Source organism: Lactuca serriola, chromosome 2, assembly GCF_051521515.1.
Source record: "Lactuca serriola cultivar US96UC23 chromosome 2, Lser_US96UC23_V15, whole genome shotgun sequence".
NCBI classification, from domain to species: domain Eukaryota; kingdom Viridiplantae; phylum Streptophyta; class Magnoliopsida; order Asterales; family Asteraceae; genus Lactuca; species Lactuca serriola.
Window position 1 is genome coordinate 158,273,308 of NC_136409.1, and position 15,921 is coordinate 158,289,228.

General features: G+C 34.7%; 1 protein-coding gene across 1 annotated transcript; it reads right to left on the reverse strand.

The window, feature by feature from the left end:
* Window positions 1-25: 25 nt before the first annotated feature.
* Window positions 26-3,699, reverse strand: LOC145087152 (guanosine nucleotide diphosphate dissociation inhibitor At5g09550-like). The gene is made up of 13 exons (XM_079025058.1): window positions 3,163-3,699; window positions 2,516-2,578; window positions 2,327-2,410; window positions 2,138-2,245; window positions 1,880-2,052; window positions 1,674-1,788; window positions 1,445-1,525; window positions 1,295-1,357; window positions 991-1,089; window positions 789-913; window positions 498-708; window positions 333-407; window positions 26-256 (listed from the first exon to the last, which is right to left on the reverse strand). The coding sequence occupies exons 1-13, from the start codon at window positions 3,247-3,249 to the stop codon at window positions 203-205; spliced, it is 1,338 nt and encodes a 445-aa protein (XP_078881184.1). The 5' UTR covers window positions 3,250-3,699; the 3' UTR covers window positions 26-202.
* Window positions 3,700-15,921: the final 12,222 nt, after the last annotated feature.

The following is a 15,921-nucleotide window of genomic DNA, read 5'->3' on the forward strand; positions in this document are numbered from 1 at the left end:
TTGATATTGAAGTGTAATACTCATTTTTCTCCCATTAAAAAAAATCTAAGAATAGTACCAAAATTTGCACAAATACAGTAAACATTCTTGAATGTGTTCCTATGCATAAAGTTCAAACACTCAAAAGAAATTACCTAATTTTATTTATTGATTCAAAAAGCCTTTAAATTTTTTTTATTAAAATCTCCCACTCCCGTTATTGCTACTCGTCATTGGAAGCACTTGCAGCACTTAAATCCACGCTCAAGTCAAGACTCTGTACAATCACCCACCCACACAGTAGTCAGTATCAGTATATCAAATCATATCATGTCAGTATAAATAAAGTTTACCTTTCCAGTAATCTTGCTGTACATGGCAATCACATCTTGTACCGTGGACTCAAAGTGTGTTGTTGCATCATAACTCTGAGACAAAACAAAAAAAAATAATGTAATTCAAACAAGAATGGAATCGGAATACGTGATTCCGAAGGGTAAAATGGTAATTATACTCACGGTGGAAATGAAACAGTGATCGTCAGCACCATCGTTGGTGGGTTCGTATCTGTCATAAGTATCGAAAAAGATTTGATCCACAGGTCCAAGTAAGTCAATTCCGGGCTTCAATTCCGTTTTCGGATTATCTGTTTCCGCTTCTGTTGTCACAAAGGCAATGAACTTTCCCTTCGGTGCTACATTGTGAGAATATGAACAGCAAAACAAATACCTAAAGAAAAAACTTAAAGAGTCATTTGAAAATTTGTAAATATATATGTTATTATTGAGGGGTAAAAAAGTAATTATTACATGTCTGATTTGCGGCCTAGTTGTTTTTGGGGTAGGATGACTTGAGTTGAATGGGCATCATTAGTGTGTGGGATGGGGTGACTCATGATGCAAATAGCACGTGCTACTTTGCCAACTGCTTTTACCTGTTTCAAGAAATGAGATTTTTTTTTTGAATTTATAGTGAAAAAAATTAGATTAAATTTTGTGATATTGTTTATACCTTATCGGGTAAATATGAGGGATCACATACTATTTTTTTGCATTTTGCAGTTTCTCCTTCTGATGTCACACCAATTGCTTTCCCATCTTCAAACTCTACCTGTTTTCAAAGTAATGGAATTGGAATATGACAAAGGGTATTTTGGTCTTTTTGTAGAAAAAAGGAAGAATGGAAAGGAATTGAATTGAATTGAATTGAATTGCATTCCCTTCACTCATGAAACATGGGATTTGAAGGAATGTAACAAAATTGAATTCCATCCATGGAATGGAATGGAATCTGGAATTCCAGTTCTGTGGATTACCTTGCATTCTGGTTTGTTGAGCATGTAGGTGCCACCATAGACTGCACTCAAACGAGCAAATGCCTGAAAATATTTATCAGATAAATTTAAATAGATACAAATAGCAAAATTAAATAATGAAATAAACGGATCTTTTGTTATTGATTATACCTGAGGTAATTCTCCTAGTCCATACATGGGGTAGATATATGGAGAACCTCCTGCAAACCTAGCTAATGACTCTGCATATAGCTATTCAGGAAATATAAAATACTATTACACAATGAGAAAATAAAAACAATCTTATTCATAGCACACTTAAACAACATAACTTTAGTTATGAAAGATATTAAAGTAATCTTTTTGTTCTGTGAAAAAACAAAAAAAAATAAAATTTCACCTTAACTCTCTTGATAAAATCTATAGCTGGTTGATCCAAATAAGAGTCATCCCTATAAAGTGCCAATGCATGTCCAATAAAATCAACTGTATTATCATCTAGTCCATATTTTTTCCTACATAAAACAATAAGTCAAACATCATAAAACAGTAGCAATGAAGTTAAATAATTGAATAAATGAAAAAAAGGTGAGGTTAAGATCATACGAAATAACATCTTTTGCTGGAACTTTATTGAGATCCAACCCTTCTTTTGATTTTGGATCATTATCATCGTAGTCTTGAACATAAATGAAGAACTTTCTAGCACGACGTTTTTCAAATAATCCCATGAGAGGGGATTTAAGTGCTTCAACATCAGTTGCTGGAACTTTGTGAACCTGAAAGAAAAGAATTCCCAGTTTTGAAAAGTTTACAAGTTAGAATGATTTACAATTTGTAGAAGCTAAAGGGGTTTTCATATACCTTTCCTTTGTTGTACACATAGCTTCCATCAACAGCCTTGAAATTAAGGTATTTTGTGACATTAGTGTGAATTAGAACACGAACTAAGGCACCATTAGCCATCATAAACTGCAAAAAAACCACTTTGACATAAGTTTAAGATGGTTGTTCATAATAAGTATTCATTATTTTTCAAAAAATTACACATGCCTTGGGGACCATATCAACATTGTAATCTTTGCTTTGGCCTAATTCTGCAGGAGGTGAATCACCACCCTTGAATCGCTTCCAGAGCTATAGAGTATACATATTAATCTATTAATGTCAAACGAATAACAAAAACAATAGTAAAAGTTTTGAATGAATTATTTAGTTATAAACTTATAATATTAATAATACCTGGTTTAGGTTAAGTGAAGTTGATTCGCCTCCATAGTAATCATTTCTATCCATGTGAAGTACCTGTAAAAATAGACAAGCAATGATCATACAAGACCAGCATTTAGCTATTTGTTAGGTCACACCTCAAAACAGGATCCAATGGGAGTCTAATTACTGGTTAGCACGAATTTCAACATGAAGAGATTGAGGAACAAGTAGGCTCGTATATTATGAGCTTTTAGTTTTGCCATTAGATTTCGTTGTGTCTAATTTTGTTACCATCGTTATTATGTTAAGACGAACTTCCAGAAAAAGCGTGTTCATGAACAGGAACGTAATCAAAATAGGCTGAATCTCGATATACATACTAATTGCAGCTGAAAGCAATTACAGAATAAAATTTATCGGAGCAGAAAATGAATTCATACCACGAACTGGAGCACCAGAACACAGCATCAATTTGCAGCAGTAAAAAAGTACGATCTAAATAATCGGAATCAAAATTTCAAACAACGAATAGCAGGATCGAGATTAATGAAATTGATTTGATCATTTCAATCACAAAATGCATCTCAGTATGAGAAATTGAACACATATACATACATACATACATACATACATTCAAAGATATATACGCACAACAAATGATTTGGAGAAAGACGTACTTTGAGGCCATCGACGGAGAGGAGACCACTGAGGATGCATTCCTTGAGACCAGTGCCGAGTACTATCACATCGTATTCTTCATCCATGGTTGTGCAATTAGGTTAACGAACATCAAATGAAATGAAGAAATTGAGTGATTTGATTTTAATCAACTAAAACTATCAGAAGAAGAAGAAATTGAGATATGATCGGACATCGTTTTGGGGAACAGGTCTTAAGCAGAAACATTCGGTTATGAAACCCCCCGCCAAATTTCAAGGATTTCTTTTTACGTGGTGGGCCCCCGCTGATCCAGCCTTTTTCGCAACTGCAAAAAGGGATTTCTTTAGACAAAATTGCAAGAATGGTCCCTATGGTTAGGTAGAAATTGCCACTTTGGGCCAAAAAGATTTGTGCTAGCACTCGTGGTCCACAGGTTTTCATTTTGTTGCGAGTTTGGTCCATTTGTCTTGATTTTTTTATAAAATGACGATTTTACCCTTTGTTTTTTCTTTTTTCAGTTTTTTTATTATAAAAATTAAAAAAGAAAAAGAAAAAAGAAAGTAGCCCCCCTCCCCCCCCCCTCTCTCTCTCTCTCTCGTTCTTGATTTTGATCTCCGACGAAGAAAGGAGGTTGCCGACCACCACCTTCGCAGCCCTTCCCTGCCTCCCTCCGGTTGTGCAAGACCACCAAACACCCATCCCTTCACCCTCCTATCTCCAACAAATCGACCCCAGTTGTCTCCCCCTCGATTTTCAGTCGTGAAACACTCCCATCATCTTCTTCTTGAACTTGTTCTTCACCTGCATCACCACTCTACCATTCAAGACCACTAAGTTTTGGAAAATCAAGAAAAAAATCAAGATTTTGAGATTAAAAAAAAAATCAGAACTAATATTCCTCCACTAGAACCGACTCAACCTCCAAATCGACCACCATCTGAATCCTTAGTCTTAATCTTGCCATCGTAGATCCACCTACAACTTGAGAACCAGAAGCAGAAAGAGGAAAAAACTCTAAAAAAACGATTATCATTGTAAACCATTTGTGTGTATATGTGTTCAACCCTCCAAACACATACACACACACAAAAAATTCCTTTTATCACATCAAGATTCAAGAACAAAAATCGGACATAGAAATCGACCAATCGAAGCTATCCTGAAACTCTTAACCTATTCAATTTGCTAGAGGTGGTGGTGACGAATCAGATCTTAAAACCAAGCTGAGAAATAATCCCATCTTCGGGAGGCTGTCAAACTCCGGCAGATTGCCATGACCACCACTGCCTTTACCACCAGACTTCTCTTCCTCCATCGGCAGCTCAATGGTTACAGAAAGAGAACACAGAGGTCGGCGTCGTGGTTTTTTATAGGGGAAAGGTTGGTCTGCAAATTTTGTTTCTGATTGAAGAAAGAAATTAGGAACAGTAAATCTAATTGGATCTGTTATATTGTTTTCTTATACTGATTGAAGAAAGAAATCAAAAGGGTGTTCTATTAATTGAAGAACCCTAAATCTAACTGTATTTTTCGATTTCTTTTTGGGGATGATGAAGAAGTTGCAGGTGAAAGATTTTGAATAAGAAAATGAAGGTAGGTGGGTTTTGATGAAAAACAACGAAGAGAGAGAGAGAGAGAGAGAGAGAGGAGGGCTACTTTCTTTTTTCTTTTTCCTTTTTTAATTTTTATAATAAAAAAACTGAAAAAAGAAAAAACAAAGGGTAAAATCGACATTTTATAAAAAAATCAAGACAAATGGACCAAACTCGCAACAAAATGAAAACCTGTGGACCACGAGTGCTAGCACAAATCTTTTTGGCACAAAGTGGCAATTTCCACCTAACCATAGGGACCATTCTTGCAATTTTGTCATTTCATAAACATAAAATAAAATATTTTTTTATTCGCCGTGTCATCAAAACTCAAAACCAAGCCGTTCTGCAACGTGGCCAAACAATCGGAAAAACGGGTTATATGAGGTAAAGTTTGTTTTTTAATTAGGACACAAGTAACAATTTTATCGAAGCTTTATAGTCCAATGGTCTCGTATCAAGATGCAATGTTTCAATTCTAAGTACTTTGGGGTTCAAGTTTCGTTTACAATAATAGTGTTATTTAGAAGTACATTAGAAAGTGTATGTGTCGCAGTTCTAGGAAAGTAAGAATTGTTTACCATATTTAGTTCATGACAACATACATCTTCTAGTACCCGGGTTCATTGCAAGAGTTTGAGGAACTTGAAGGTCTTCTAAATTTAGTGGAGATTTTCGACCATGGAGGACATTTAGAGAGCGAGAGTTGAGCTTTTCAATGAATTAGAAGAATGAATGAGTCATTATAGCATTGATATAAATTTGGTTATGATTTTAAGATGTTTGTATTAATGATGAGATAGGGTGTTTGTGAGAGAAAATGTTAGGTGGGAGTTTCATTATATAGTGATGAGATATTATGTTGGGTGAGAGCAAATGTTAAGTGGTAGTTTGGTGAAATCATAAAGGGTCAAGTTAAGTGAGGTGTTAGGTGGGAGTTAATTAAAATCATATGGTAAACCGCACCTTCTGAATGGTCCATGTCAATTCGTCTCAAGGTCCACGTCAATCCGCTCTAAGGTCCATAGGGATGGTCAATTGTAAAGCACTAGCAATATTTTGGATGTGTGTCAGAGTTTGAACCATTGACCTCTTATGTAGAATTTCCCTCCTCAACCACCATGTTTCCATTGTGAGGACGGTTGATTGAAATCATAAAGGTTAACTTATGTTGGATTTATGATTCTGTTAAGTGAGAGTTACCCCGATGAAGTTAAATGAGCTCATAAATAAGTGGATGATATATTTATTCAATCATAATTTATTAATGATTCTTTCTAATCCCATTCCCACATAATCCGAAATTTTTACTCTAGATTGTCTCTAGGCTACTTCGAAATTATCGCTAAACTTAAATGATATTCAAGCTCCTCCGACGAAGTTAGGTACTTGAAGATGCCTGATACCACGAACAAAGTGTTTATGTGGTGTGAATAAGAGCTTGAAAAGCTTGTCGAAAATGAACTTAAAAAAATGGATAGATCACTATGATGCATAATTATGGACGCACATGCCAAAACTCATGTTACTATTTTTACTTCATTTTCCTTCGTGTTTAGAATGTAACGAATGAAAATTAGACATTGACCGATAAAAAGAAATCTAAATAGACCATGATTTTTCTAAGTACCAACTCAAAAAGACGAATGAATAGTTAGTTAGTGTGCAACAATTATATTTGTATATTAAGTAGGCATTTTAGTTTTATGAATCATGTATCTGAATATTATTTAAAACTAACCATTAAACTAAAAAGTCTTTGAATTTCGTACTAAATATTTCACCTTAAAAAGACATTTTCAATTGAAGGGGAAATTTGGTATGAATATATAGAGGTGAGAAAAGGTTACATGGCCTAGTAGCCAACATGATAGAGATATTTAACATTTAGGCATGTTATCAGTAGCCAACATGATAGAGATATTTAACATTTAGGCATGTTATCAAAAAAAGAATGACAATGCACTCTAAGGATAGTGACTCGAGCTCGAAATGTACATGTGGAGACAAACAACCCTTTCATATATGTTACAATGGTATTCAAGTTAGGTTTACAACTTCTTCAACTGATAAAATCCCATGTAGACATTATTTTTGTTGCTCCCGTTTTTCGATGCATATGAAGATTGCGGGTATTTTAATTGGTTTGATGAAAGACTACCAAACAATTGATGCATGTTTTTTCTTTTTTCTTTTTTTTTTTTGAAATTCATTAGTAGTTATAACTTAATTAGCAATATCCTAATGACCCCAACGTATAAAAAAGCAATTAAAGTAAACAAATATAGTCTAAAAACATAGTGTTATGATAATGGTTATGATAATTTTGTATGGTTTTCATCATTTTTAGTGTTTTGGTTAATTTGATGTTGTTTAACCTACCAATTAGTTGAATGTAAATGTAATTTCAAGTCCATAATAAATATGTGATATCCTTGTACTATTTTGGTATAATGAATGAAAATATTTGTTTTGGTATGATTTGATGTTATGGTATGATGAATTAAAATGTAAAGCCCGCTATATATAAAAATGTCCAAAACATTGGATCACATTTCAAGGTAAACTACTGAATTAAGATGCATAATATAAGAAAATTATACTAGAAAAGTAATAAAAACATGGAACTTGCAATTGTTTATATTTTCCCATAAAAATGATATTCTATTCATTAAATGTATATATACAAAATTGCATCAAGATAAGGGCCAATGAACCGATTATATAAAACAATAAAACATAAGATATAATAAATATATCAGCTAACATCCCCCCTATGGTGAGAAAGGGAGGAGGATCTCGAACGTTCAAGTTGGATATGAAATCAAGAAATAACAGAGAAGGTAGACTCTTAGTAAAGATGTTAGCATATTGAGACGGAGAATGAACATGAAGAACACGCACATGGTTGATAGCAACCTTGTCTCTAACAAAGTGAAGATCAATCATTATATGCTTAGTCTGTTGATGTTGAACTGGATTGGATAACATGTATACAACACTAACATTGTCATAATAAACAATAGTATTCCGATGAGGTGAATAATGTAATTCAAGTAAGAGATTACAGATCCAACACGTCTCGACAACAGTATTAGCAACACCCCGATATTCCTCCTCTACACTAGACCTCGATGTCGTATTCGCTTGGAAGACCATGATAGAAGATTGTGCCTTAATCGGTTCCGGTTCCGGTTCCTAAAGTTATGGAACTGCCTTAACCAGTTCTGGTCATGGTTCTCGTTTTTTCGGAACCACTACCCGCTGGTTACCCGCCGGAACCGGTTTATATATATATATATATATATATATATATATATATATATATATATATATAAGGATTCCTCTACTAACATAAGACAATCAATTTCATTCGTTAGAACAACTTCCATCGAGTCTCTGCACCTATCCTTTTTTGATTTTCACTTTCTAAACCTTTGTTTGTTTTTGGAAAACGTGATTTGGCTCAGGATTGCCCATTTTTATTAATTCCAGGGTTTCTCTGAATTTGAAAGTTATCACTTAGTAAGTTTCCATACCAAGGCTCAATCCAATTAAGTCTATAGCGTCTACCGATTTCGCCATATCCCCCTTTTTGAGATAAAAATCTCATTGTGATCTCGTTCCCCTATTTCATATATATATATATATATATATATATATATATATATAGAGAGAGAGAGAGAGAGAAAGAGAGAGAAAGTTAGGTTCAAATGTTTTCAGTATCTATTGTGTGCATGTATGATTGATTCTGGACCAATCATTTTAGTTATTTTAAGAAAGTAATTAATGCATATTAAATGCTGAATATGTATTTAATATCCATTATATCTTCAACATGTAATATGCATTAATTACTTTCTTAAAATAACTAAAATGATTTGTCCAGAATCAATTATACATGCACACAATAGATAGTGAAAACAAAATAACCTAACCCTATATATATATATATATATATATATATATATATATATATCATATAAATATGTGTGTTACTTAGACCGGTTTAGAATATATTAGTCCGATTTTGTCCGTCTTTGGTACGAACTAATTTGATTTGGATTGAACTAAATTGCGGTTTTATCGACAAAACTTAACAAAATTAATGTAACCGGGTTACTCGCTCTCGGAATCGCAACCGCTGGTTCCGATACTGGTTCCAAACATTTAAGAACTGTCTAGAGCGGTTCCAGTTCCGGTTCTAACTTTCTAGGAACCGTCGGTTCCGGTTCTAGTTCCGGTTCTTGCCAAATGAGGCGGGTACTCGCCTATGCTCATCCCTAGACGAGTATGAGTGGGTGTGAAAGGTAATAGAGGCCTATACTACTAGAAGCACATGACTCGCACTTGGATCAATGAAAGTCACAAGGTCACCAAGGCACTAGTAATTGATTCTGTTTTGTTCATATTTGTCGTTATAATCGTTTCGATATTGACTAAAAAATGATTATTATTTCGACCCTAGTGGTCATACCATATCGAGTCCGACTAAGATGATTATGTTACGTTGTTCAGAGAACCAAGATCAATGTAGCATCTGACTTAAGCCAGGCGATTGAAGCGAAAGATAATCGAAGTGATCAATAGAAGTATCACGATCGTTGTTAAATTAAGAGCTTGTAGATAGAAGTGCTACATGTTAGAAAGTGATTATGTCACATTAGAACATGAAGGAAGGAAACTTCCATTCTAGAATCTGACTCAAAAAGACCTGAGTCTAAGCATTACATCATATGATGAGAGGTCGTTAGAACATGACCCATCGGTATGTTACGATAATCGAAGGAAAGAACTTATATGAAGTCTGTTAAGAAGAAGAAGGAGTCTCCAACAAGTATTGATTTTGTAACTCGTAGGTTACGATTGAAAGTCCAACGCGAGATAGAGAGTGGGTGCAAGATTGAGCACCACCTGCAGTTAAGAAGTCCAAGAGTTAGATACTCATTTGAAGGAAGATAAGAGTTACGGTTATTACCTAAGATGAAAAGATAACGTATGGAGTCATTATACAAACCCTGTCTCGTTGATGATTTCGGGATGTAATCATCCTAAGGGGGAGATAATTGTAACGCCCGCAAATTTGGGCTGGTCAATTTAGAGACAATAAGCGTCAAAAATGACTTTTTCATAAAAGATTATGTAAAATAAATAATCTTAACTAAGTTATAGTATATGTCACATGGGTTCCGTACATATATATAACGTTGAAATCCGAGTTATAATGAAGAAGTTATGACCCGTCGAAGTTTTGCGACAAAACCAGCACGACGTTGTGTATCGTAAAAAGTGAGTTGTGATAAAATACTTTTTAGCCTTAAAAATCTAAAATAAAGTTGTATTATATGTTAAACCTAAAATATACACAAAAACAATGTCCAAATCTGACTTCGTATGAGGAAGTTACGATTTTTCTAAGATTTCGCATAGCAATACACAACCCGGAAATCGATTTTTGGCCGACACAACCTAAATGAGAATTAGAGATATCATTAATAGGAGCTCAACGATATAAAGTCAGTCGAAAACAGACGTCGGACGACAAAGTTATGAGTTTTTAATGGACTTTACCTGTCTAGGCCTGTTAAAATATAACACTAAAAATAAAGTCAGAATTAACCGACAGAGTCTAAACGAAAGTTCTAAATCCCGTTGATACCTACGTGTGGATATAAAGAACGTCAAAAACGGAGCTTGTATGCGAAAGTTACGAATTTTAGATAATTAGTTTTTGGAGTGATCAACGAGTGACACGTGGCACAATCCTGACCACTGCTTCTTCCCCACACCTTGCAATTAGATGGTGACAATTGGCACACCAACACGTTGTGTAGGTCTCATAAGCATAAAGTGTTGAGCCATTTCCAGCCTGTAAATAGAGGCGCAAATCATCCCATTTCTTCATACCTTTCCACTTCTCTTCTCCCAAACACTCTCAAAGCCTCAAGGCTTTTCTCTAGCCCTTCTTAGGAGTTAGTAGCGAGTCCCAAAACGCCAGAAGGCTTCGAGAAGAAGAGCTTTCAGCTCAAAAGTTATGCCCGCGTAGAGCCCGGTTCTTCGCTAAACTCCATTGTAAGTGAGTTATGTTTACCCTACTTTAAGTATAACTTATGTTTAGGTTCATTATCGTTATTATGAACCTATAAAAGATATATGTGTTAAGTATTATAAAATATAAAGAGTTATTATAATACCTTTTAACTGCTCGCGGTACGGGAAATCTGGTTTGAAGGCCCGCATAGGGTTGTTGGATTTCAAAACAACTTATATGCCAAAATGGTCATGGCCTCCGGTGTTTCATGTATGTCCCCTGTTTGTACGAGGAATCCGGTAGTTGAAAAGTATTGTTTAACACTTGTAAAACAATATCACCTGTAGACCTCGAGTTAATTAGTCGCAATAAATATTAGACTAAAACTTAGCAATAATAATGCTAGGTTTCGTCGAAAAAAAAAACGATTGTTAGAAGCGAAGTGTTGTCCGAATTTCGAATCATCACTTTAACAGGTGAGTGCATAGTTACTTTCATCTTACACATAGATATGAAGTATTTAATATAAGTTAATTACGTGCTATGTGTGCATATTATTTGTGTTCTTGATATCTATGTTGGATGAACAAAATATACACATTTTACTTGATTTAAATTGTATATGTATTTTTATACTTATAAATATGTATTGGGTAGCGACGGGCGATGAGAGATAGGTGATGATAAATATGCGATGATGAATAGGTGATGCAAGATAAGATATGAGTAGGTGATGTCATAACCTTAACCTACGATGTTGTGATGTTGCGATATAGTCATCTACCAGAGTATAGATGGCGACCACTGACTAATCTAAACAAGTCATGTGGAAATACCGACAGGCTCATAACTTGTAGGTGATGAATTACGAGTTTAGGCGATGTAGTAACTACGTATTCATGTGATGATACTATAACCCTTATTGGACACGTATTGGGGGAGTAATCCCCGAATCATTACTGTCTATGCAATGTAGGCGATGATCCTTAGGAACAAAGACATAAGGAAATATGATGTAAAAAGATGAGAGGTAAATACGATGTAGGAGATGACCCTCAGGATGAATCTATAGGGAAGAATAAATAAAGATAATGGGGATGGGTAATCGGGTTAATTGTTTGGCATGAAGTATGTGAAAAAACAAATTAACTATATTATTGTGGGTTGAAAACCCTATGTACTCATCAGGTTTCCCAACCTATTCCACTGAGTTTATTTGTATCATAGGTATTGATACGAAGACACATTACACCGAGAGATTAATGGAGATGTAAATAATTAGTGTAAATGAATGTAAGGTCTGTTTATGCTTATGTTTCTGTATTGACATTGACATCCCAAAGTTTTAATATAAACAAAATACATTTCTTTGGAAATGCTTTGATAATATATTTATCATGTTTTTTGGGAACAAATTCCGCAACATATTTCTTTTAAATGGATACTCTAATTTTCAAATAAATCATAAATAAATCAGTCTTTTCTAAATAAAATTTTTAAAATGACCGTGAATTTGGGGATATCACAAAGACGGGCATGAAAAGAAAGAGCACAAATGTCATTATTGAGAATGCAAATCATACATTTGGATTTTCCATTCTGTTGAGATGTGTACGGGTAAAAAAACATATAAGGATTCCATTACGATCAAACAATTGTTGAAACTTTTTGTTATTCTATTCACCCCGCGTAGTCACATTGAAGAGATTTTATATCCGTTGAAATTGATTTTTAACAAAAGCATGAAAAAGCATGAATTTATCAAATACCTTAGGTTTGGCATGTAACGAATATACCCAAACATAATGAAAAAAACCATCAAGAAATAGAAAATAATATTTAATACCACTTGTACACTCAATAGGAGATGTCCAAACATCAGAATGCACAAGTTCAAAAGGAAAAGAAGAAACAAAATTTGAAGCACTAAAAGGCAACCTTATATGTTTGCCTTTTTGACACGCATGACATAGACTAAAGTCTTTATTGGACGAACATGAAATAAAACCATTATTGACTAAATGCTTAAAAATATGATGCCCTAGGTGCCCAAGACGTTGATGCTAAAGAGATAGGGCAATGGAGATGAGAACTTAACGTGTTGGAGATTTGATAAGATATAGATCATCGGTTCAATCACATCGCATGAGAATTTGTTTGGTGCGGTAATCCTTCACAGAAAATCCAAACGAGTCAAATTCAATAGCACAAGTATTTTCACGAACAAAACGACGAACATAAATAAGATTTTTAATAATAGAAGGGGTAATTAAGACATTTTTAAGAATGTGAGTGCGATATGGATTTGGAAGAGTGGTGTGTCCCATTTTAGTAATAGGCAAAGGTGATCTGTCCCCAACTAAAACGTATGAAGAAAAATTACTATTTTTATCCGAAACCGACTTCATAATACCTGCATTTGAGTGAGGATGCGATGTGGCTCTAGTATCCATATACCAATTAACTTTACGCAGGTTGTTTAGAGACATTGTGTTGAACATCTGGGGAAGAGTGGTAGGCTCTTAGATCTGTTGTTGGGTCGGATATGAAGTGTGAAAGGCCTATTGATTCATAAATGGGCTATTTGGCTGAGGAGTGGTAAAAATTGATGATGATGGGTCGGAGGTTGGTGTTTGGGCCCATTGTTGTTGGGTTGAAGTGGTGATGCAGATGGACTAGGCAATATACCCGCTTGATGAGCTCCACTATTAGGCTGATGAACTAGAAACCACCCATATGCCCATGCTCCTCCTCCACCACATTGATGTCATTGTTTTTGTTGAATGGAAAAATTGCCACCACCGTTGTAATTAGTACCACCATGGTAATTGTTTCCACCATAATAGTTGTTACGACCACCACCACGACCACCTCGAGAATTACGATGTGACATCCCCAAAATCACGGCCAGAAAAGACTGATTTTGTTTATGCTTTATAAAAATCAGAGTACTTCATTTTATAAAAAGGTTGCGGAATTTGTTCCCAGAAAAACATGGTAAATACGTTATTAAAACATTTTCGAAGAAACGTATTTATTTCATTTTAAAATGTTTGGGATGTCATCGTTAATACCGAAACATAAGCATAAACAAAACTTACAATGATTTACACTAATGATCTACATCTCTTTTAAATCTCTCAGTGTAATGTCACTTCACTTCGTCACCTGTGATATACATAAACTGAGTGGGTCAGGTTGGGAAACCTGGTGAGTACATAGGGTTTTCAACCCACAATAATATAATTATTATGTTCAATCAAACAATCAACCCAATTACCCATCCCCATTATCTTCTTTACTCTTTAAGGATTTAACCTAAGAGTCATCTATCCTGCATTCGTTTATTCCGAAGTCCCTTACTTCCAGGGTTATGGGACTGGCACTAAATCCATAGCTGCCAATGTTCGTTCATAAAGCACTAATTCCATAGCTGCTATAGTCTATTCATTGGGTACTAAATCCATAGCTACCAGTCTTTATCTAATAGGTACTAAGTCCATAGCTACCAATGTTCAACAGGTACTAAGTCCATAGCTACCAATTCCTACAGGTACTAAATCCTTAGCTACCAGCGTCTAACTAATAGGTACTAAGTCCATAGCTACCAATTCCCAACAGGTACTAAATCCATAGCTACCAACGTCTAAAAGGTACTAAGTCCATAGCTACCGGTGTTTGTCCCATAGGCACTAAGTCTATAGCTGCCAATGTATACTCACGTCATCTTTTATCTCTCATCATTCATCTACCCATCTCATACCCAACATTTTCGTATATATAAGATACGTATACAGTTTAAGTCCTTTAAAACATGTATAAAACGTTCAACCAGCATAGACAACAAGTATTCAGATAATATGCACACATAGCACGTAGTTTATATAAAATACTTCATATCTATGTGTAAGATGAAAGTAACTATGCACTCACTTGAGAAGGTGGTGACTCGGTACTCGGACAGCGCTTCGTTTACTTTAAAATAATTTCCTTCGACGAAACCTAGTATTATTACCACTAGATTTTAGTATAATATTTACCGTGACTAATTATTAGTCTTATTATTATTATTATATAAGCGTTTAAACAATACTTTCCAACCACTATGTACAGACAAGGGCCAGACATAAAACACCGGAGGGCAGGACCATTTTGGCATATAGCACTTCTGAAATCCAACAACCCTATGCGGTCCTTTAAACCAGATTCCCCGTACCGCGAGTAGTTAAAAAGATATTATAACGACACTTATATAAGTCATAATAATAGCTCAAATATTTATTATAAATTAATAATAACAATACTAATTTTAAATATAAACTATATTTAAAATAGGCTAAGCACAACTTACTTACAAGGGGATTTTAGCTAGGAGTCGGACTCTGTAGGGGCAGAACTTTGTCGCTGAATCTTTCTAAGAAAGATTCGTGCAGCGCTTCAGCGCTCACCTTACTATACTAAAACTACAGAAAGAGAAGTCGAATCACGAGGGACCGAAATGCTCGGGGGATAAGGAGAGAAAGACTCTTGAATCAAGAGAATGGTGCAAGAAATATGAGAGCCCAAGCCTCTTATTTATAGTAATTGAATTTACAAAAACTACCCCCCATAATTACTTAATGACCTTATAGTTATATAAACAACTAAACACCCCTTTATAATACTATTTTAAATAGATTTAAAGATATTTGTACTAAACTAATGTCGAAAGAACTCAACATTAGTCTTATAATGACCGCATCGTCGATACCTTTCTAATGATATATACATATGTATATATATGTGTACGTATATATGATTTATACTTTATTTTAATACGTAAATATGCTATTATAATTTGTAACTCGTTCATACGAACTCCGTTTTTGACGTTCTTTATATCCATGCGTAGGTGGAGACGCACTCTACAACTTTCGTTTAGACTCCTTCGGCTAATTTTGAATTTGTTTTTAAAGTTATATTTTTAACAGGCCGGGACAAGATTGGTCCGTTATAATCTCATAACTTCTTCATCCGATGTCCATTTTCGTCTGTCTTTTTATTGTTACGCTACTAATAATGAGATCTTCAATTCTCGTTTAGGTTGTGTCGGCTAAAAATCGCTCGATCTAATATTCGAATTTCGGACTGTACACTGCTAATCCGAAACTTCG

Coding starts and splice junctions, on each gene's coding strand:
- LOC145087152 (XM_079025058.1), bottom strand. CDS start 3,249: ATGGATGAAGAATACGATGTGATAGTACTCGGCACTGGTCTCAAGGAA. Junction 2,411..2,515: donor CTTCACTTAACCTAAACCAG/GTATTATTAATA, acceptor TATACTCTATAG/CTCTGGAAGCGATTCAAGGG. Junction 914..990: donor CCTCATATTTACCCGATAAG/GTATAAACAATA, acceptor TTCTTGAAACAG/GTAAAAGCAGTTGGCAAAGT.